General features: G+C 42.3%; 1 protein-coding gene and 1 pseudogene across 4 annotated transcripts in view; one reads left to right on the plus strand and one right to left on the minus strand.

Annotated features, from left to right (window-relative positions):
* The first annotated feature begins 213 nt into the window (after positions 1-213).
* CPFTSY (signal recognition particle receptor protein, chloroplast (FTSY)) overlaps positions 214-22,828 on the plus strand; it is a 41,244-nt gene continuing 18,629 nt past the window's right edge. The window contains exons 1-5 of one of the 3 annotated variants that reach the window (XR_016398792.1): positions 214-623; positions 706-810; positions 1,016-1,089; positions 1,193-1,251; positions 8,943-8,980. Coding sequence is in view for 2 of the 3 variants with exons in the window: in XM_088713090.2 (XP_088569216.2) it covers positions 303-623; positions 706-810; positions 1,016-1,089; positions 1,193-1,251; positions 8,943-8,980 (597 nt within the window). In the remaining variant the exon portion in view is untranslated. The remainder of the gene's footprint in view (positions 624-705; positions 811-1,015; positions 1,090-1,192; positions 1,252-8,942; positions 8,981-22,828) is intronic. The other 2 variants (XM_088713090.2, XM_008777176.5) reach the window with 2 other exon arrangements.
* LOC149751118 (uncharacterized) lies at positions 9,299-21,638 on the minus strand (annotated as a pseudogene). The gene is made up of 6 exons (XR_016398761.1): positions 19,994-21,638; positions 15,152-15,164; positions 11,423-12,336; positions 11,259-11,334; positions 10,217-11,166; positions 9,299-9,337 (listed from the first exon to the last, which is right to left on the minus strand). The product of XR_016398761.1 is annotated as an uncharacterized LOC149751118 (transcript).

The following is a 22,828-nucleotide window of genomic DNA, read 5'->3' on the forward strand; positions in this document are numbered from 1 at the left end:
TGGTGCTAGATATATAGATCTAATAGGAGCATAATGATCCAATGAATTTCCAATCAAACCATTTATCCACAAAACATAAAAAGAACTCGCTTTTGAAATAAAAAGAAACTCCCAAAATTATCCTCCTTCAAATTCTTAGTTTCTTATGAATCAGTCACGTGCGACCCACGTGAGTTCCCTGCCCTTACCGGCCACCCCGGGAATCTGGGGTCATGAAGCATCTCCTAAAAATCCCATCTCCGTTTAAAACCCCCATCCAAGCAGCACTCAGAAAAAGGGCGAGGTAGAGGAAAAAGGAGACGATGGCAGCTGCTTCCTCGCAGCTGAATACCTTCCTTTCACCTGCCCCTCCTCCTCCTGTGTCCGCCCTCCTCGCCCCCTCCAGACACCGGGCCAGCCTCCACATCCGGCGAGCCGGCGGCGCCGCCCGTTTCCGGTGCGCCGCCGGGCAAACCGGGTTCTTCAACAGGTTGGGCCGGCTCATCAAGGAAAAAGCAAAGAGCGACGTGGAGAAGATTTTCTCCGGCTTCTCCAAGACCCGCGAGAACCTCGCCGTCATCGACGAGCTTCTCCTCTACTGGAACCTCGCCGACACTGACCGCGTCCTCGATGAGCTCGAAGAGGTCCACTCTTGATGCTGCTGGGAAGTCCGAAAAACTAAAATTAGTACTGAATTATGTTTTTTCTCTTTTTTATTTTGATCAGGCTTTATTGGTGTCGGACTTTGGGCCCAAGATCTCTGTGAAGATTGTGGATAGCTTGAGGGATGATATATTAGCCGGGAAGCTCAAGTCCGGAAATGAGATAAAGGTAGCTGCTTTCTTCTCTTTCGGGGTTTCGATATCTTTTCTTTCATTAATTTGCAAGATTGCTACATGCACTTCTGCTTCAATCCGAGTAAAGAGTAGGCATTCTGTATAATTAGGTCGTCAGATTGTTGTTTCTGGTGGTAGAATTGCAGTGGAAGGTATTTGAATTGTTTGAAAGGTCTTACTTAGTGCTGTTGGTTTCGCAGGATGCTTTGAAAAGGAGTGTTCGAGACTTGTTGACAAGCAAAGGCAAGAAGACAGAGCTTCAGCTAGGATTCAGGTTTTGCATGTGGATTTTATGCCTGTTGTTTTTGGGGACATTTAGTCTCCTTTCCTCATGGTTGACTTCAAATTCTTCTTTTTTGATGTCCTTGTGCTAACAGGAAACCTGCTGTGATTATGGTTGTTGGCGTGAATGGTGGTGGAAAGACAACTTCTCTTGGTAATACATTTCAAAAATGCCAGCTATCTTTTTCTCTTCTTTGGCATTTTGGTAAATTATAGTTTCTTATAATTCCAACCATGGACAATCTAATGAGTCTACTGATAACATAAGCTTAATTTTAGGGTTTCTGGTAGTACTTGAGAAGTTGGTTGTGCTGTTGCTCTAGAGAACATGGTACTTGATCATCCCTATTGCCACAGACAAGATTTAGTTCACTGTCCTTTATATTACCTAATTTATTTGATTCTCTACATTTTTAATTTCCTTTTAAATGCTGTTGAACCAGCCTTCATTCTGTAGATTCTTTTACTGTAATAATCAGAAACTGTCATGATGTTGCTCAGTGCGAATCGCCACCCATGACAGATCTTGAGGTTGAGATTTTACTTTAATCTGATTTTAGATCAGTACTTTACTTTCAATCTGAAGTAAACTTTAGATTGGATTTTTCAAACTAGTTTAATGCTTCTACTAGAGAAGAGAAAAAAGATCTTTTTTTTTGGTAATAAACATAGGTTAATGCCCAAGAAAAAAAAAGCAGAACTTGGTTACAATCTGAAGAAAGATGAAGATATATCAGCTAAACTTTAAATACCAACACAAATAGTGATCCACGACCATAGAAATAGTCTCAAGCTCTTGAGATAGTTTCCACCTCTCCTTTATTGCATGAGCAAGGGGCTCATGGTGAATTCTCCTCCTAATGAGTCTTACGAATAGAGCATATTTTGAATCCTTCTTGGCCTCTTCATCTTAGCTCTCAAGAAAGTAACAACCTTCTTGAAGCAAAGGCAAAAGCATAACCCATATGGCGATTTCATCACCTGACACTGAGTTCATAACCCATATTTGGCTTTAACCCTTGGTAGTAGTAGTCCCATAATCAGTTGTTCATGGGCACAATTCTTTCACCACCATGCTTTTCACCTTTCTCTCCTGGGTTAGAAGAACCACAAAGAGAATCTTGAACATCATCAGCCCCCATATGCACATCCCACAGCAAAGACATGGGAGTTACAACATCAACATCCATGACTTGATTAGCAACCACCTCTTGCACTGACAAGGCCCCTTGATGAGCACTAGGGTTGGTCGCCATCAGCTTCTCTAGAGCTTTAACCATATTGCTCTCCATTAATAGCTAGTTGAATTGGAATAAGGCAATTACTCTCAATGATGAGATTTTGAATGTGTAAGTCTTGCTCCATGATCGTGCTTCCCTCATGACAGTAGCTTCCATGGCTAGGAGAAGGTTTTGTCCATAGAGAAAATGCTTAAACTCTTTGGTAATTGACTCCTGCTTTTCCTTTTGAAAATTGAAGCCATCCATAACCAGTCCAATATGCTCTGGCTAAACTTTAAATACCAGTACCAGTTGCTAGATCGATTAGTCTTGTACCACATGCTAACATGCTAGTAACAGCCAGTATATTGGTTAGTCATGATGCAGTTCTTGGTATTTATGCAGTCAAAAGCTACTTCTAAAACATTAAAAGTAGAAAAAATGATATAATAATACAAAATATTAAAATATAAAAGTTTTTTTAAAGATGTTTTATGAGAGATGACTGTACTTATAGTGTTTTTTTTTTTTATAGCTAGCAACTAGCAAGCCTAGATTTACCAATCGAGAATTCATCTCACTTTGTTATGGAGGCACATTTTCTACATATAAAATGCTGCTGTAGTTCTTGTTGTAAAAAAACATACACATGAACATACTTTTGCTTCAAGAACCATTATCTATCTTTCTCTTCTCTCCCCATTTTTCTCTTCTCCTCTCCCTTCTTTAAATGCTAGAACTGAAAAATGTAACCTATAAACTGCTCTAGATGTCATTATAATATATACAGATGTGATTTATAACTTACATGGAAAGCTCAAATGAGTCTTAAAGTACTCTTACATCTTGAATTAATTTGAACCAATTTTACACTGGTTTACATCAACTATTTTCGGATCAGGTCAATTTTCGTGGGTACCAAGTTCAGAAGCCATTTTAGCTGATATGGGCAGTATGGACTGTTTTTCCCCATTAACTAGATAAATTGGTTTTGGGGAGATACCAGATTTGCTATGGCTAAGGTTTGAAAAACCAATTGTACCATGGCACATAATGCCACCACTCTATAGCAAGGTACATGCCATGGTACATTTTGCACCATACTGATATGAAGTGTTTACTGTTTCCTACTTCCTAGTATGAATCTGTATATAAACTGGTATATGACTCCATATTCCATAACTTGGATTTACATGAAGGAATTTTGTATTTTCCCTATAATCACAATAAAATTTGTACTTTAGACATCTTAGATCAGGGAACTTTTAAATGAAAGAACTTTTCTGATGTGAGATTGATGTGGATTAGTTCGAGATGGAGACTTTGTGCAAGAAAGCTATCAACCAGTGCAATTGAGATCTGAGATATACAATTCTGTGCAACACCTACTAAAACAAGCATAACATTCAGTCCACTTGTCAAATTGTGCAAATGGAGACTTTTGAGAAGCAGCAATTGTAGCATGACAAACTTGCCATTTGATGGAGTCCATCGGCTTCATGTTCCATCGCCATATTCCATTGTTTCAGTGGTCAACAAGAACCCAGAAGTGGAAAGTTGCCATTTTAGGAAATTTGTTTTCTCAAATTCATCACTTTAATTAGTCCATATGACCTTAGAATTGCATAGGCCTGTTCCACATGATTACTACTTTCTATTTTTCGTAATTCTGGGGATATTTGGAATTTTTTGATTTTCTATATATTTTATATAGGCTAAGGCTGCCTAGGGTTAGTTTGATGGTGGACTTAAATTTTGCTTAATCATAAATTTGTGGAAAGTTTTGTCCACCTCCTTTCTCTCTTCTCCTTGTGCTTCTTCTTTCTCTTCATCACAGTCCCTTTTAGGGCCACATCAGATTCATCACCTAGGCATAAATTTAAAAGAGCTAAGGGAAAACAAAAAATCTTACTTAGTGAGTTAAAAATGTCATACAATTACAATTACATAACAAGGGCCTAAAACGTGGGTGCATGGGAAAACTGTCCCTAAACAGTAAAAGATATGTTTGCTATTTCTGTTAAACCACAACCTGTCAGGAACTTTAGATGTCATTAGGTAAATGATCCATAAAAGCATGGAGCAACATTCTTGTAAAAAGCAAAGGAATCAACATCCTAGTACCAATGTCTAGAGTACTCCTAAAGCTATGGCAGTTAAAAGACCACTTCATCAAGTGCAAAATTTCTTTAATCTAAGATAAGGATGGTGCAGTTGTATAGCTTGTTTATAAGCTTTCTGGTATTTCAAGAATCATGCAAAATGAAGTCTCAATAAGGAGTTATATTATCTTTTTACCGAGAGGCTATCAAAACTCTAAGAAATTACAGTTCTGCCATTGACACTATTCCTAGTTGTGTCAGGCATGGAAGGTGCTTTTTTCTCAAGTAAATTTTTGAAAGGCAGTCTAATAAACCTTATTGTCATAAAGGCAATCCTAATAGCACTTAGACTAGTTTGAGTAGCTTTGCTTATTGCCTCATTAAATTGTAGGTGTGAAGTGACTCTAAGTCATGTTTTGGTATCTTATGGGTTAAACTGTCCTTTAAAGCCTAATAATGAAGTTAGGATTGGTGATTTTATGGTTTCTAATACTGCAAAATGATTGTTGGCATTGTTTGTATATTTGTGTTAGGTTTTGCATGTTTTCTATAAATTCCTTTTTCACTCTTTGAGGAATACTGTTGTTCAGTTTTCATTCTGAATAAAGCTAGACTGTTTCTAGACTGGAAATTTTTTACCATTCTCTTCTTGACCCAATCATTCTTTATTCTTTCCCCTTCCTCTTCATCAGTTCTTGGTGATTTATTTTTGTGCATCCATTATTTGGTATGAAGTTTTTTGGTCCCAAACTATTTCTCTTGTTGAGAAGTCATAAGAAATACAAGGTTACATCAAGCATGACTCAAAGGGTCAAGGAAATTGAAAAAAGGAACTTGTATCAAGCCAACGATATTGAGAAAATTAACTTCCTGGTAGACTTGAGTTCTAAGATGGATGAGAAGTTTAGAAGGGTGGACAAATGGTTTAGTATATCTCCAAATTTATTATGGAGTTGTCCTTTTCCATGACACTGTCCATCACCTATGCATTCTCTTAGTGCCAATTTTAATATGAGGATAAACTCATGATGTTCTTTTAAAAGTATCTTCCAAGTATGTTTCTCCATAAGAAAGAGGTTCATAATTATCCAATGCTAGTTCACTGTTCTCAAATGCACAATAAGCTCTTTTTTTTACAAGATTTTGAAACCATCCTAGGGTTGATTATACTTTCTAATAGTTTCTCTTATTGCTAGAAGTTGTGAAAATTATCCTAGGGTTGACCATACTCATAATATTCCACCAAATTGTGGTTATTATTATGTTCATAATTTTCTTCTGAATTACTACATGAGAGATAATCATGATATCAAGTATCATGGAATGCTCTATCTTCGAGAGCGAAGTCATGATTATATTCATACCAAATAAGTGCAGAAAACTTGCTATTCCCAACTTCCATGGCCAGGTGACTCAGAAATATTTTGTGATTGGCTTTCTGGTTGAGGTAAATTATTGTGTGGCATCAAATTCATGAGGCTTGTGAAGTCCCATATCATCCTGCTAAATTGTACAAATATTCAAAAAGCAGATCAGGATGTTGTGACATGGGCTGATGAACAAATTTTAAAGCAAGATTTTCTTCCTGTTGATTATGAACAACTTTTACAACTCATTTTTTATAAACTACATCAAAGAGGAGAAATGGTGGACTACTCGGTGAGGTTTTATAATTTGACTACATACATGGGGTTTGCTTGAAATTGAGGCGGCTATTTCACTGTAGTTTCATCAAGACCCTTAACAATTGGTTTATTCATGGTTGGACATAGTCTTTGAATTGTTGAACTTTACCAATGTTGTACTCCAAATTGATAAGAAGTCAAACAAAAAAGGGCTGCTATGCGAAAATTGCAAGTTATGCACTAAACAATTCATGTTGCCTCTGCATTGGTTATGTCTAATCAAAAGGAAACATATGTGGAGAAAAGACACCCTTCAAGTGCTTCCATTTTGGTGAAAAAAGCAATAATGGGTTCGCCTAATAGAGGCCAAGAAATTGAAGACCATGAAGAAGCTGAAGGATGAAAGCATAGCAGATTTTGCGCCCAAAGTAGGGGTGGCAATCGGGTCGGGTCGGATATAAATGGGTCGGGTCAGATGTTAAACGGGTCAGAAAAGTAGAAACCTGAATCCGACCTGTTTAATAAACAAGTCAGAAATTACAACCTGAACCCGTAACCCAACTCGACCCGTTTAACCTGTTTAATAAACAGGTCGATTAAACAGGTCGGGTTTACTGTTCTGACCCGTTTAACCAAATGGAGAGAGAGAGATGGGAGGGTGGCTCCGTGGACCGTGGCTGGGACGCTGGGTGGGGTTGCTTCCGGCGAGAGAGAGGGAGAGAGAGGTGGGGGGTTCAATGGAGAGAGAGAGAGAAGCCTCTCTGATGTTCAGAAATCGAAGTTCGAAGATCTGATGAGGTCTGGGAGGGGCTGATGGCTTCTCTCCCGGACCTTATCGCGGCGGTTCCACCTGCGACCAAGTCACAGCCTCAGTAGAGGAGGGAGGAAGAACCCTCTCTGCCTTGCCTTAGTTGCCTACCCATAGCAGGAGAAGGAAAAGAACCCCTCAGAGGAGGGAAGGAAGAATCCTAGCACGGCCGTCAACAACTGTGGCCATGACGACGATCAAGCGCGGCGCCGGATCCACAGTCGGAGACCCTAGGTAGCCAGGTAGGTCCCTTCCCCCTTCTTCTTCCTCTTCTTTTTTTTATTTTGTTATCATGGGGTAAAAGGAAACAGGGGTTAGGGTTTACGGTTTACCTCGCTCCGGGAAGAAGCTGCAGCTACTCTCTCCGGTGGCACCAGTTGTGGGTTCTGAAAACCCTAGCCGAGGAGGAAGAAGGAGGGGTGCGTCGATGTAGCCGCGGGGGGCGTTGATATAGCCGCGATGATCTCGTCCCAGGTGAGAGTGGGATCGGCCGATCGGGGGCATGATGTAGCCGCGGTCGCCGACTCGCCATTGACGGGCAGGCAGAAATAGTCGGCAAGGGGGAACCGGGGAGGAGAGGGCGGAGGCGGAGGAGAGGAGAGGGGAGACGAGAGAGTAGAGAGCTCGGGCAGTCGGGCGGCGCTTGACAAACCCTATCCCCCCAAATGGCCAAATCGTGGCTGAGCGGTGAAAAATGAAAGGAAAAACCAAATCGGGCTGAGGCGGAGAAATCGGGCCGAGGGGAGTTGGGCCGGCTGTGGGCCTCATGGATTGTGGCCTTTATCTTCTATCAGCCCAATAGTTAAACAGGTTAAACAGGTTAAACGGGTCAGATATCTAAAACCCGTATCCGACCCAATTAATAAACAAGTTAAACGGGTCAACCTGTTTACGATCCGAACCTGTTTAGGCTAAACCCAAACCTGTTTATGGCGGGTCGAACACGGGTTGGGTTGGCGGGTCGGGTCATAGTTTGCCACCCCTAGCCCAAAGAGGATGAAGACATCTAGCTTATTTTGAAGGTTGCCTCTCAAGCAACATAAGGAAGAAGGATTTTCAAAGGATGAAAATATTCCACAACAATGCTTAAGGCGGTGGTAATTATATTCTTTGGTGATTATTGTAGTTAGTGCTGAGAGCAGTGTTCACCAATCTTACAGCAAGCCGAATTTGAATAAAATATTCCCTCCAAAATTTTTACAAGAAGCTCGTGGTTGGAAAACCAGGACATGGTTGTCTTAAGCTTGAGATGTTTGATGGAGTCTCCTGCTTCCACCACCACCACCACCAAATACTGTGTTACTGCAAAACCAAACAAATTCTTTATAAGATAGTTTAATTTCTGGAAACATCATCAGTAGAAGCAAACATCCATTAATGATTTTGAGATTGTATACTAGCCACAATTTCTTAATTAATGTTTTGGAAATATACCAAATTTTAATAGTTGACTAGTGTAATAAGTTAGCAACTTTCCAATGTTTATATATTTTAGAATTTTACCATGTAGATGCCGTGTTAGTTAAACAGAATTACTTACATTTGCCGCATATGTATGTGTAAAGTTTCTATCATGCTAATTTAATGTGGTGGCATGCTCATTGATGAAATCTTTTGATAATGTTTTCTCCTGTGTGATTTGCATTCACTCCAACAGTTCATCCTCAGGTTTCACATGTAATGTTTTACAATATGTTGTTTATTATGAACATTTTTGCATATCTTAGTTTAAGTAACTTATTTTGTGTACTCTCTGCCTCTAGAAATCCATTTTTTGTATGTTGTTTGAACTCATTGCCATTCAGGCAATTTTGACATCAAACCAGTATACATGTATTAATGTTTCTGTAAGGAATCCTTGTTGTCGAATATTAGAACGTTTCCATGTCAGACACCTGTTAACATCTGGCAACTGAAACACTAGTTATGTCTGGGATACTTCAAGTCTTCAACACATGCTAGAGAGCATTTATTATTGATCATGCGATAACATAGATTGCTTGGTAACATTGTAAGATGAATCTCCTTTTATCTGATGGTTAGTTGACCATGAAGTTCTATTTTCACCAGATTTACTTCAATTTTTGCAGGAAAGCTTGCTCATAGATTAAAGAAAGAAGGGGTAAAGGTGAGGCTACTCTCTTGATTGTTTTGCATTATTTAGTATGAGAAAAAAATTTCTTCATGCAAACTTTTGCATACAAAGGATTTTTAGTTCTTAAATTGGCCCAAACCATTTGTATAAAGATATATTTCTGTTTAATTACTGACAAGCAAATGATAGCTGGCATAACATGATTTTTGCTTGGTGAAACAATTTACGTTTACTAGACTTATGACTTAAAAATTGATGAATACTCAAGGAACTGTAAGCTTCTAAAATTAAGAAAATTGAGGATCAGTGTGATAGGAAACTTAAGAGGATCTAACTTATTGAAGTATGAGTCTATGAGATTGATTCCCATGTTTCGATGGCTAGACTAATCTGTAAGACATGAAAATATTAATCCACTCGCATCATACTAGAATCCTCATACGTCATAACTGATTCCAAACCCATATTTAAGCTGATCACAAATCATCTTACAATAACTCAACTTACAAAAGTTTTTCAAACTATTGGTGCCTTAATTCTTGAATTTACTTGAGAGAGAGAGAGACCAGCTCGTTTTTACCTTTTTCTTTTACTGATTTAAGTAAACTGGATGTACAATGATTTAAAAAATACTCCTTAATCTATTATTTACATGGCACTGTTATGCAAAGCATTACAATATCATGTTACAGCTAAACAGAAAACTTGAAGTTGCAACAGTCAGCATGTCTTCTGCAAAGGCTACAACATGGACCACTCATATTTAACATGCTAACCTCTAAAGCCTAAATCAGTTGACTTTGGCTCCAACTTACAATCTTGGTAAATATTTCTCCCAATCATTACTTAACTTTAAGCTATAGGGTGGAGCAAGGTCCGCCGTACTGGTCCGGCTCGGCGTACCGGTCGCCGGCCGGACCGGTACGGTACCGGCCGGGCTCCGCGAGCCAGACTTTTTTTTTTTAATGTTGTCTCTGTTGGATCTTAAATGAAATGAAAATTGATGTTTTTTTATTACTTTTTTCATGATTTTTGATATTTTCATATTTAAATTTAGGGTTGAAATTTGAAACATATATGATGCATCATTGCATGTTATGTTTTCCTCCCGTTCGAAATGATAAAATCATACACATAAAATATCTTCGAATTAAGATACAATCATTTACATACATTTAAAGTACTCTAGGATATCTAAAATCGGGACGAGTGCCGATGGCTCTCGTAGATATCTGGATCATAAGTATAATCAGGAGGAGGCAAATCAACCCAATCAGAAGGAACACGCGCCAGGTTATAAAAACTGTCGGATCTCTCGCTCACGCTCTGGCTCTGAGAGGTGTCCTCTGATTGTGTAGGGGCCCATCCAAATATGGCGGAAGCAAAATCCAATGCACCATATCCGTATTCGTCAGGCTGAGACTGTGGATAATAGAATCCGTATCCGTATGTCCTCGGATCTGCAGTCGTATCCTGTCTTCCTGAACGACCTCGAGGAGCCCGTCTTCTATATCCAATAATATCCTCACGATCTCTATCAGGTGGTCGACCGTGGTCCGTATCCTGTGTAGCACCCATAAATTGGGACTCACCGGTGAAATAAAGACCACCCTCCGGCTGTGTCTCATGAGTACCATACTGTCCTCCGCTCCCTCCATGGCTAGAAGATCCATCACCACCAGAACCTTCATCGCTGCTAGTCCAAGTCTCTTCCTCGACACTCTCTATTGGGATTCTTTGTTTTCCTTTCCTGGCCCTCTCTGTCTGGCTCCCCTGTGCCTGCGGCTGATCAGCTCTGGGAGTGCGTGGAATATTGCGCTCAGCCCATTGCTCTGGATCGACCCCAGCTTCGGTGGCTATGAAGGTAGCTGGTCGTGGAGGCGATCCTGGCTCGTCAAGCTCGGGCTCCTGCTGCTGGCCTACAAGCCAGCCGAGTAGTGGATCATCGTCATCAGCGGTGAAGGACCCGTAAATCGGATCTGTATACTTGAGCTCCACTTCCTCCTGGATGCACTTTAGCCTCAACCGCAAATTGTAATGCACATAAACAAGGTCGTTGAGGCGCTTTTGCGTCAAACGGTTTCTTTGTTTGCTGTGGATAAGGGCGAAGGTGGACCAATTGCGCTCACATCCACTAGAGGAGACTGTTTGGGAGAGGATCCGGATAGCTATCCGCTTTAGATTTCTCGCGGATCCGCCAAAATGCACCCACCATTCAGCTGCAAAAATATTTATGAAGATTACATATATGATAGTTCCATAATAGTAACTAAGTAACACCAGGTGAATGTTTTGCTGATGTGTCACGTACCTGGATTCATATTGTGTTTGCTGACGACAGCCGCTCGTTGGCCAAAACTGTAGCTGCCCTCTCTAAATAATTTGCTCTGTGAAAAATAAGCATAAGAAAACCATGTTAATAATTGAAGATGCTGATATACTTACACATGCTAGTAATTACTAAATCATAATTACCTCTTCAAGACATAGGGCCGCTTTTTCTGGATCTGCCTCCATCTTGTAAATCACATTACGCAAAGCATCCAGAAGTGTTTCATCCATACCAATTCCATCTATGCTGTACTGAAACCGGGGGTTTAGGTAGTATGCTGCACATATACGAGACTATCTTAGCATAATTATATAATTATATCCATCACTATAATTGTCACTATAATTATATCTTAGTTTACCTGCTAGATATAATTCCGTACCCATTTGCGCTCCCCACCGTTGCTCAATGATGTTGATGTATGACCGGCCATGTGCTGGATCTGCCTCCATAATCTGATCCTTTGCCTTGACCATCATGTGATACAAAAATCCCATCTGGGGGTAGATCTCGCTATCTACGGCCCGCAGCACTTCATATAATGGTTTGATAGCCTTGACTATTGTAGTAGCCTGCTGCCAGAATGGCTGTCTCGTCACCAAGTCTTCTATCTTGCTTCCTTCAGTGCCGGCATAAGAATATCTACTATCATACCACTCGGGACTGACAAACATCTGACGTAGAGCTCCTCTCTTCTCGAGTATGCTATCAAGTGCGATGAAGTTGGTAGCAAACCGTGTGACTCCTGGTCTCAAAATCTCTCCCCCTGCATACTTTCTCATCAATGAAAGAACCCAGTTATGGTTATAAATATACCTCGTAATGCGTTGGGCTGTCTCCACCGTTTGTTGCACCCTACGGATCTTTCCAATGTCCATCAACATAAGATCGATACAATGTGCAGCACATGGGGTCCAGAAAATATGTGGCCGCCGCTCCATCAAGACCTGCCCGGCAGCCTTATATTGCGGCCCATTATCAGTGACGACCTGCACGACATTCTCCTCTCCTACCAGATCAATCACATCCTCCATAAGTTTCAGCATGTACGAGGTGTTGTGCACAGAAGCCGAATGTCACGCCCCGAGCCCGAGGCGCGGCAGACGCCGCACGCCCGCACGGCGGGCCGCGCAGGCGTGCAAGGCAACGGATTACATCAAAGCAGATACAGATGTTCAAAATTGACATAATTATTTAAATTGTTCAAAAGCGGACTTACAAAATTCCAAAATAATATATGCCAACATAATTCAAATGTCCAAACTAAACTAACTAAAATGCCAATAACTGAAGAATCATCGGAAATTCTAACGCACTCCCCAATCCTGTGCGATCAAGCCTCTGGATCTGAAAAATGGAGAAAACAGAATAATGAGCTACACTAGCCCAGTAAGCAACAAAATACCCCAGAGTGGGGTCAGAGCATATCAGATCAAAATACAGGACAATGTTTGAAACAAATCACAAATAATATCATTTTTGTTTTTATAAAACTCTGATATCATAATCTCAACATGATAGGCTACGGCCACGTAACCTAGTGGCATGGGTCGCACAGAGTGCCAGAAACCACTATTGTTAGTCACCGGTGGAAACGGTGTCCAGAAACCACTATTCTAATCACCGGTGGCGCGGTGTCGAAACCGGTTCCTCACAGAATACAAGTCGACAGGTCCAACGTATAATCCCCATTGGCGGGGCCAGAACAGAACAGAACAGATCATAGCCATGCTGAGAATATATATATATAAAAATAGTTTTCATAAATTGTGCAGTCATATTTCACGGATTTCAGAGTATATAACATGATTTTCAAATAAAATTTAACATGCCTGACCCATTTTACAGAATACAAAATATTTATTAGAATTTAATCTATTTATCAAGTAATTTGAAAATTACACTTGAAGTATTAAGTTACTTACCTCTTCTCGCTTGATTCCTACTTCAGGTAGACGGATCAGGTTCACCTGTTAAAGTTTAATTAATTTCTTGTTAATTTCAGACTAAGCAAAATTCAAAAATAATACTATTGGACATGGCCCAACAGAGCCCAAAGTTGGCCCATAATGGGCACGACCTGATAGGGCCCATAATGGGCACGGCCCAATGGGCCCGCATAGACTCGGCTAAATAGGGCCCCCAAGGTTGGCTTCTAATTTATTCATTTATACAATAAGATTTATTGCAGGGACTAATACTTAATTACAGGGTACTATTCTATAATAAAACTTGAGTGAGGGGACTAAATAAATATAGTTGGGGGCCTTTATGTAATAAATCTTTCCTATAGGGATCAAATACAAATTACAGGAGTCCCTATTTCTGAAATAGCATACTGCCAAGGGCTTAACTGCAAAAAATCTGTTTATTGGTCAAATGGGTTTGGGTTTCGGGTTCGGGTTCGGATTCTCGGGTTTGATCTGGATCCAAGTTGTGCCCATGGGGGTATTGCCCAACTGGGCCCAACCGGACTGGACTGGGCCCAAGTTGGGCCTGCAATGGACTGGGCCCAACGGCCCAGTTTGGCCCGTGATGGGCCTCCTCCTTCCCCAAACTCCCCCCCACGAACAGGGGGAGAAGAAGAGACGGAGGAGAGAGGGAGGTGGCCGGCGGGGGTGGCCGGCTTGGGTGGCCGGGGGCCACCCCTCGATCGACTGCCAGCCAGCCGCCATGGCGGCCGGCGGCGTTGCAGGGACCGACGGGGAGGAGAAGCAACCGAGATGATGATCTCGGCTGCTTGGGCTGAAACAGAGGAGAGGAGGATCTCGACGGAGGAGGGCTTACCGGCGGTCGACGGAGGTGGCAAATCCCGGCCGAGGGAGGCCCGGTCCGGCGTCAAGCGACGGCGGCGATGTTTGAAGCCGAGGGGTTGGATCTCGGAGTAGGGGAAGCTCGCGGAGGGGATCCGGGCGGCGCTCGGTCGGGAAGACACACCGATCGGAGAGGAGGAGGGAAGGAGGAAAGAGAAGGAGGAAGAGGGCTCGGTTTGCCCTAGGGAGGAGGATTTGGGGGGTTTTTATCACCCCCCTCGTGATGGCTCTCCGCCGCAAAGATCGCGGCGGCCGAGCGAGATCCGCGGCCGCGGTTCGGCCGCGGATGAGCTGGAGGGGGGGGGGTGCCGCGGGACTAGCGACATCCCCGCCCCGATCATCCCCGGAAGAGCCGGAGAGGATCGCAAATCGCGATCCTCTGTTCCGGCCTTCCAAAAAGAGAACGGGACTGAAGTCGGCAGGGGCTGCCGACTTCAGCCCGTGTCTCACATTCTCTCCTCCTTAGAAAAATTTCGTCCTCGAAATTTAACATACCTTAGCTTGCAAAAAGGTCCGGATATTTTTCCTTCATCTTGTCCTCCAGCTCCCACGTGGCTTCACGTTCTGAGTGATTGCTCCACTGGATCTTAACATAAGGAATCGTGTGCCTCCTCAATACTTGTTCTTTTCTATCAACCACACGTACAGGCTGCTCAGGATATGTCAAATCTTCTCTAAGCTGCAAAGGAGCCACTTCTACCACATGGCTCATATCTGGAATATACTTTCTTAACATAGAAACATGAAAAACATTGTGGACTCCAGACAGTGAAGGTGGGAGTGTCAATTTGTATGCCACAGCTCCTACTCTTTCCAGAATCTCAAAAGGGGCCCACATAGCGTGGACTGAGTTTTCCACGTATTCCAAATCGCATCACCCCTTTAACTGATCAAATAAGTCATCAATTCTTGGTAGAGGATACTTGTTCTTTATTGTTACTTTATTTATCTCTCGATAATCAATACATAATCTCATACTACCATCCTTCTTCTTTACAAATAAGACTGGGGCTCCCCAAGGTGAAACACTAGGTCTGATGAAACCCTTATCAAGAAGATCCTGCAACTGCTCCTTTAATTCTTTCATTTCAACTGGAGCCATTCTATAGGGGGTCTTAGAGATTGGTGTGGTACCAGGAATCAAATCAATTGCAAAATCAATTTCTCTATCTGGTGGCAAGCTAGGGAGGTCTTCCGGAAAGACATCGGGGTATTCATTTACTACTGGGATATCTTCAAATCTTTGATCTGACTGTCTAGTGTCAACCACTGTGGCAATATATGCCATACTCCCCTTTCTTAGTAGTCGCTTAATTTGCATAGCAGAAATAATTCGAGGGGAGGCATATGCACCACTGCCGATGAAGCTGAATTCAGTATCTCGAGGGATCTAAAATTTTATCCGCTTTTCATGACAGTTAATGGTAGCAAAGTGTGATGCTAAGTAGCCCATACCGAGAATTATGCCAAAGTCATGCGTATCTATAACTATCAAATCAGCAGGCAAGTCTTTACCTACTATCTGAACCGGACAAGTCTTGCAGACCTGATTACCCATCATCCCACTTCCAGCAGGGGTGTTAACATGCAAATCATACTCTAACAGCATGCAAGGTAGATCATGCTTTCGCACAAATATCGATGACATAATGAATGTGCAGCACCAGTATCAAATAGTATATAAGCATAAACAGAAGCAACCGGTAGTGTGCTGATCCCTCAAAGGATAATGACTAACCTTAGAGTCAAATTATTATGTTGCTAAGAATATGATTCACAAAATGAACATGTACTGATAATCATTAGATAGCAACGATTTATCTCAAAAATGATTTGTATCAAATCGCAAAAGTAGGTCTAAGAAGGCAAAGTATTGATACCATGATTCAATATGCCACAAAGCCTTTAACTTAAACTTATAAATCATAAGATGAGAGCAAATAATGCATGGTTTATTCAGATATTTAACAAATTAGACCATATTTGGTCATCAATCAACTAACCCGAGTCATGATACGTTCAAATTATCATTATTATTATTATTTTCTTAGCATACCCAAAAATAGCAAAGTCTATCTAAGAAATAACATAATCATATCAGGATTGACCTGAGAATCAATAGTGTTCACCTTCCCGTATTAACAAAATCTTTTATTATTGAATAAAATAGTCTTTCATCATAACATGTTACCAAAACACAGTCAATATTTTTGACCAGTTTAAATTTACTCAGTTAATCAAATTTCTGCTGCACAACTCAGATCAATATTTTCCAAACTTTCTTATTGATCCCACATCATCAGCAATTTTTTTTTTTTTTTAATATCCAAACAAAATTTTATCCTTGCTTCCCAAGTACACTAGATCATGATTAACCCTTGAGATAGTTATCGTATTTGTACCATCATATAATCAAGCAATCATATTCTAGATCCAAATTTGAACTAAGCCAATTCTAGTTTTCCTTGACAATTCCATTATACAAGTTAATATTTATTCTAAGCTTTGATAATTAAAAGATTCTAGATTAACTTACTTAGGAGCTTACTTAATCATCCTGAATCTTTTCTTTTAGGCTAAACTTATTTGGGCCTCTCATGAAATCCCACTTGCATTTCTCATATGGTGATACAAAATTCACAATCAACTCATAGCCTTGATTAATAAATATTTAACTCACACAAATCTAATAATCTGGTTCAAAGATTTATAAGAAATTCCTCCAAGATATAAGCTCTATGATTTTACATTGAGATCAATTCCTTAAATAAGTAAAATATTTTTTATTTGCAATACTGCAACATTTCGGAATTTTGTAAACTACTAGACTTAGAGAATCTATTCAAAACACCACAAACTCATTAACTATTTCATCCCTTTAGTAATAGTTCCCATTTTTTTTTTAATATATATATTGCAGATAAAAGAATCTACTAATAACACAATGATATCCATATTGATCAAAATCAAAAACACTATACTTTCCAACGAAATTTTTCATTAACAAGAAAAACCATCAAGAACTTTTCCAAATCAAAGAGGTCCTATCTTCGACCAACCCAAAAACATTTTAATCCACCAATATTCTCAAGATTTACTAATTGACTTTCCATCAAAATATCAATCTTAATTGTTTCAAGTCTCAAGTAGAGCCAAATAAGAACTCTTAAGTCTCATCCCCAAGTATATTTTCCTTCTATATACGAGCTCCATGCATGATCCACATACAGATTTCAACGAATATTTTCTAGTCCAAGCTTTAAACATCTTTTTATAGATGAATCTTAAATTGCTACCAAAATAATTAACTTCAACTAGAAGCAATATCCATAGTGCCTGATATCAAGTTAAACTTCCAACATAATTACATTGCACGATAATATCTCATGATTAATATTCCTTCACTTAATTTAGTCAAAATCTAATTAATCATTGAAATACAAATTGCTCTACCAAGAAAACTCTCAGAATAACTTATTCACACTTTGGTTACAGCCATAATTAGGTTGCATTTTAGCATTTCAAAATTCTGGTAAAATAACATAAATTTATCAATAACAAAAGCAAATAAATACCTTCGTCTAATGGCCTAATGTCTGCCCATCTCTCAAACTTTCCGACGAATTCTAAAGATCCTAAAACTTAAGCTCCATCCGACTATTTCAAACACAATCCCTAGGAATCTGAAACCTGAGCTCTGATACCACCAAATCTGTCACGCCCCGAGCCCGAGGCGCGGCAGACGCCGCACGCCCGCACGGCGGGCCGCGCAGGCGTGCAAGGCAACGGATTACATCAAAGCAGATACAGATGTTCAAAATTGACATAATTATTTAAATTGTTCAAAAGCGGACTTACAAAATTCCAAAATAATATATGCCAACATAATTCAAATGTCCAAACTAAACTAACTAAAATGCCAATAACTGAAGAATCATCGGAAACTCTAACGCACTCCCCAATCCTGTGCGATCAAGCCTCTGGATCTGAAAAATGGAGAAAACAGAATAATGAGCTACACTAGCCCAGTAAGCAACAAAATACCCCAGAGTGGGGTCAGAGCATATCAGATCAAAATACAGGACAATGTTTGAAACAAATCACAAATAATATCATTTTTGTTTTTATAAAACTCTGATATCATAATCTCAACATGATAGGCTACGGCCACGTAACCCAGTGACATGGGTCGCACAGAGTGCCAGAAACCACTATTGTTAGTCACCGGTGGAAACGGTGTCCAGAAACCACTATTCTAATCACCGGTGGCGCGGTGTCGAAACCGGTTCCTCACAGAATACAAGTCGACAGGTCCAACGTATAATCTCCATTGGCGGGGCCAGAACAGAACAGAACAGATCATAGCCATGCTGAGAATATATATATATAAAAATAGTTTTCATAAATTGTGCAGTCATATTTCACGGATTTCAGAGTATATAACATGATTTTCAAATAAAATTTAACATGCCTGACCCATTTTACAGAATACAAAATATTTATCAGAATTTAATCTATTTATCAAGTAATTTGAAAATTACACTTGAAGTATTAAGTTACTTACCTCTTCTCGCTTGATTCCTACTTCAGGTAGACGGATCAGGTTCACCTGTTAAAGTTTAATTAATTTCTTGTTAATTTCAGACTAAGCAAAATTCAAAAATAATACTATTGGACATGGCCCAACAGAGCCCAAAGTTGGCCCATAATGGGCACGACCTGATAGGGCCCATAATGGGCACGGCCCAATGGGCCCGCATAGACTCGGCTAAATAGGGCCCCCAAGGTTGGCTTCTAATTTATTCATTTATACAATAAGATTTATTGCAGGGACTAATACTTAATTACAGGGTACTATTCTATAATAAAACTTGAGTGAGGGGACTAAATAAATATAGTTGGGGGCCTTTATGTAATAAATCTTTCCTATAGGGATCAAATACAAATTACAGGAGTCCCTATTTCTGAAATAGCATACTGCCAAGGGCTTAACTGCAAAAAATCTGTTTATTGGTCAAATGGGTTTGGGTTTCGGGTTCGGGTTCGGATTCTCGGGTTTGATCTGGATCCAAGTTGTGCCCATGGGGGTATTGCCCAACTGGGCCCAACCGGACTGGACTGGGCCCAAGTTGGGCCTGCAATGGACTGGGCCCAACGGCCCAGTTTGGCCCGTGATGGGCCTCCTCCTTCCCCAAACTCCCCCCCACGAACAGGGGGAGAAGAAGAGACGGAGGAGAGAGGGAGGTGGCCGGCGGGGGTGGCCGGCTTGGGTGGCCGGGGGCCACCCCTCGATCGACTGCCAGCCAGCCGCCATGGCGGCCGGCGGCGTTGCAGGGACCGACGGGGAGGAGAAGCAACCGAGATGATGATCTCGGCTGCTTGGGCTGAAACAGAGGAGAGGAGGATCTCGACGGAGGAGGGCTTACCGGCGGTCGACGGAGGTGGCAAATCCTGGCCGAGGGAGGCCCGGTCCGGCGTCAAGCGACGGCGGCGATGTTTGAAGCCGAGGGGTTGGATCTCGGAGTAGGGGAAGCTCGCGGAGGGGATCCGGGCGGCGCTCGGTCGGGAAGACACCGATCGGAGAGGAGGAGGGAAGGAGGAAAGAGAAGGAGGAAGAGGGCTCGGTTTGCCCTAGGGAGGAGGATTTGGGGGGTTTTTATCACCCCCCTCGTGATGGCTCTCCGCCGCAAAGATCGCGGCGGCCGAGCGAGATCCGCGGCCGCGGTTCGGTCGCGGATGAGCTGGAGGGGGGGGGTGCCGCGGGACTAGCGACATCCCCGCCCCGATCATCCCCGGAAGAGCCGGAGAGGATCGCAAATCGCGATCCTCTGTTCCGGCCTTCCAAAAAGAGAACGGGACTGAAGTCGGCAGGGGCTGCCGACTTCAGCCCGTGTCTCACACCGAAGCATCAATCGACTTGTGGAAGAAGGTCTTAGCATCACAGTATGTCAGGAAGTTGATGATGCTCCGCCTGGTCGGACCGGTCCAACCATCGCACATGATGGTTAGTCCATATATGGGCCACTTGCTCTTGTAGGAGTCAATCCAATTCTCCAGCTCCTCCTTATTGTTGTCAAGAAGCTCACCGTATATATCCTTCGGGCCTGGAGGAGCTACACCGGGACCGGCAGCTTGTATGGCGGCAATGGCAGACCTGTAGTATGTATTGTCTGCCACATTTGCTGGGATGTGGCTGAAGTGAAACCAGGATCCAATAGCTCGCCACATAGTTTTCTTCTTATCCTTCATCCACATTGTGTCTACCCTCTGCTGCCTTGAATTTCTACCGGGGAGAGCATGCGGATCTACATCATGAATTGTCGCTCCTTCTGCAACTCCTCTAGATGACTTCTTTCGGCTACCAAAACCACCCAGCATAGATGCAATCCGGCCACGTTCTTTGCCGACGCCCTCCCTTACTGAAGTTATCCTCAAGAACTCTGGATCTTGTCTAGTGCTTCGAGAACCGCCGCCCGACTCGTATGCAGAGGGCCCAAATCGAGCCCTATGCCTGGCCACCTCCTCCTGCTGCCACTGATCATCCAGGCTTGCATGCATGGCCGCCTGAATATCTGCCTCCTCCTCATCTAGATCCTCGACCTTCTCTGGCTCCCTTGAGTGATAGGAAGGTGGCTCTGCCGCTTGGCGATCGACCTCCGCCCTCTTCTTGGAAGCCATCTCCTTCGCTTCTTTGGCCTCAGCAAGATTCTGCCTCATCAGCACACGAATCTCGTTAGGACAATTTCGGCACGTAGCAACCTCACCGGAATTTCCGGCTAAGTGTTGCTTCAACCTGGTTACCCCTCCTCCCTTGAAAACCTTGTCGCAAAACTTGCATTGAAACTGGTGTCGTTGCCCCTCACTTCCAAGTCTTCGCCCATAAGACCAGCCAATATCACGTTTTGCAGGGTTCGTTTTTCTTGATGGCTCCATTTCTATCATAAAAGGACAACTTATCAAAAAATTAAGCTAATAAAGTAAATTTTTGCATTATCTTATTATTTAAGTAATTTATAAACTATTTTTTTAAGTAAATTATTAACAAAATTAATGAAATAATATAGGATAAAAAAACCGCACCTTAAATAGTCTCCGCTGGATTTTTTGGGCAGGACCTCCTCCTCGCTATCTCTCAAATCTTTCCGTCTCCGCACCTTAAATAGAACCTCTCAAGTCTCAACCTCAAATTGTTTGGGAAAGAAGTGAGCCTCGTTCGGTTTTTATAACCGAACGAGAGGCTTAAGATCGTGCTGTTAATCCCAGATTAACAGAAAATTCCAGCTTAATATCGTTAAATTGGTACGGAAAGAAGTGGCCGGTCGGCCACTTCCTTGGTTTTTAATGGGAAGGAGTGGCCTCCGGCCACTCCTTTTCCCATTAAAAAAGGGAAAAAGCTGTGGCCTGTCGGCCACAGCAATTTTTTATTTTTTATTTTTCTTTGAAAGAAGTGGCCGGTTGGCCACTTCCTTCTTAAAACCACGCGCGGCGCGTGGTTTTTGAAACCACGCGCCGCGGTGGTTTTGGGAACCACAGCGCCTCGCTGTGGTTCCCCAAAAAAAAAAAAAAAAAAGTGAAAGAAGTGGCCCACGGGCCACTTCTCCCTTAAAACCACGCGGCGCGTGGTTTTTGAAACCACGCGCCGCGCGTGGTTTTTGAAACCACGCGCCGCGCGTGGTTTTTGAAACCACAGCGCGAAGCTGTGGTTTCTTTAAAAAAAAAAAAAACACCCGTACCGGTGCGAACCGGCCTACGAGTCCCGTACCGGCCGGTACGGGGTCCGTACCGGCCGGTACACAGATGAAAACCGGATATACCGGTTTTCATCTGTCTCCGGTACCGGTCAAGCACCGGACCGGTTTGTACCGGCCCGTACCGGCCGGTACGGACCGGTACGGCTTTCCTTGGGGTGGAGTCTTTTTGATAGCCATCTTTCATGTAATATCCAATAGCATGTGTTTCAAATGATTGGTCTGCTATGAGTACAGGGAGATAATTGATTATTGCAAATATCATCATTGACAATTGTTAAAATCCAAACCAAGAGCTTAAGCTGATATAGAAAGGGTCAACAATGTATAATAAGGATCGCCGAACTGACCCTAACCGAGCGGTTTGACCTGTATTGAACTGAATCAACACCAAATCGGAATGGTTCGGCAATATGGGTCGGTTTAGGTTATAAAACTCCCACCCTTGATGGGTTCACTCTCTCGCTCACTCGCTCGCTCTCTCTCCCCTCTTTGATGTCGATCCATGCCTTTTGGGGGTTCTAGCTATTGCCATTGACAAGATAAGCCCCTCATCTCTCTCCCTTTCTCTTCTTCCCGCTCCTTCTCCCTCTCTGTAAACCTTCCCTTGCCCTCCCTTCCTCCCTCTCTCTTCTTTCCGCGCCTCTCCGTCTCCCTCCTCTCTTTCTCCTTCTCCCCCTTTCTCCTATCCTCTCCCTCCCTCCCTCCCTCCTCTCCCCTCTCTCTCTCCCTCTCTCCCTCCTCTCTCTTTCTCCCTCTCCCCATCTCCCTCTCCCTTTTTTGGTGCACATCCAATCAGTACAATACATACCATGGCAGTTTGTAGGTCCATTTGCAGCATCTTGGTGTGTTTGGGCCATTTGGTTAGCTGCAGCTTATTGGCCTGCAGCAACTGCTGATACTAAAATGGGCCCAGTTGCAGCCCAAATGCAGTAACATTGTCCTGCATCCAAATTGGTTGCAAGAGAAGATGCCATGGTTCGACTCA

Source organism: Phoenix dactylifera, chromosome 16 (genome assembly GCF_051530095.1).
Source record: "Phoenix dactylifera cultivar Ajwa chromosome 16, Ajwa_hap1_PhDact_Kaust_v1.1, whole genome shotgun sequence".
In the NCBI taxonomy this organism is placed as follows: domain Eukaryota; kingdom Viridiplantae; phylum Streptophyta; class Magnoliopsida; order Arecales; family Arecaceae; genus Phoenix; species Phoenix dactylifera.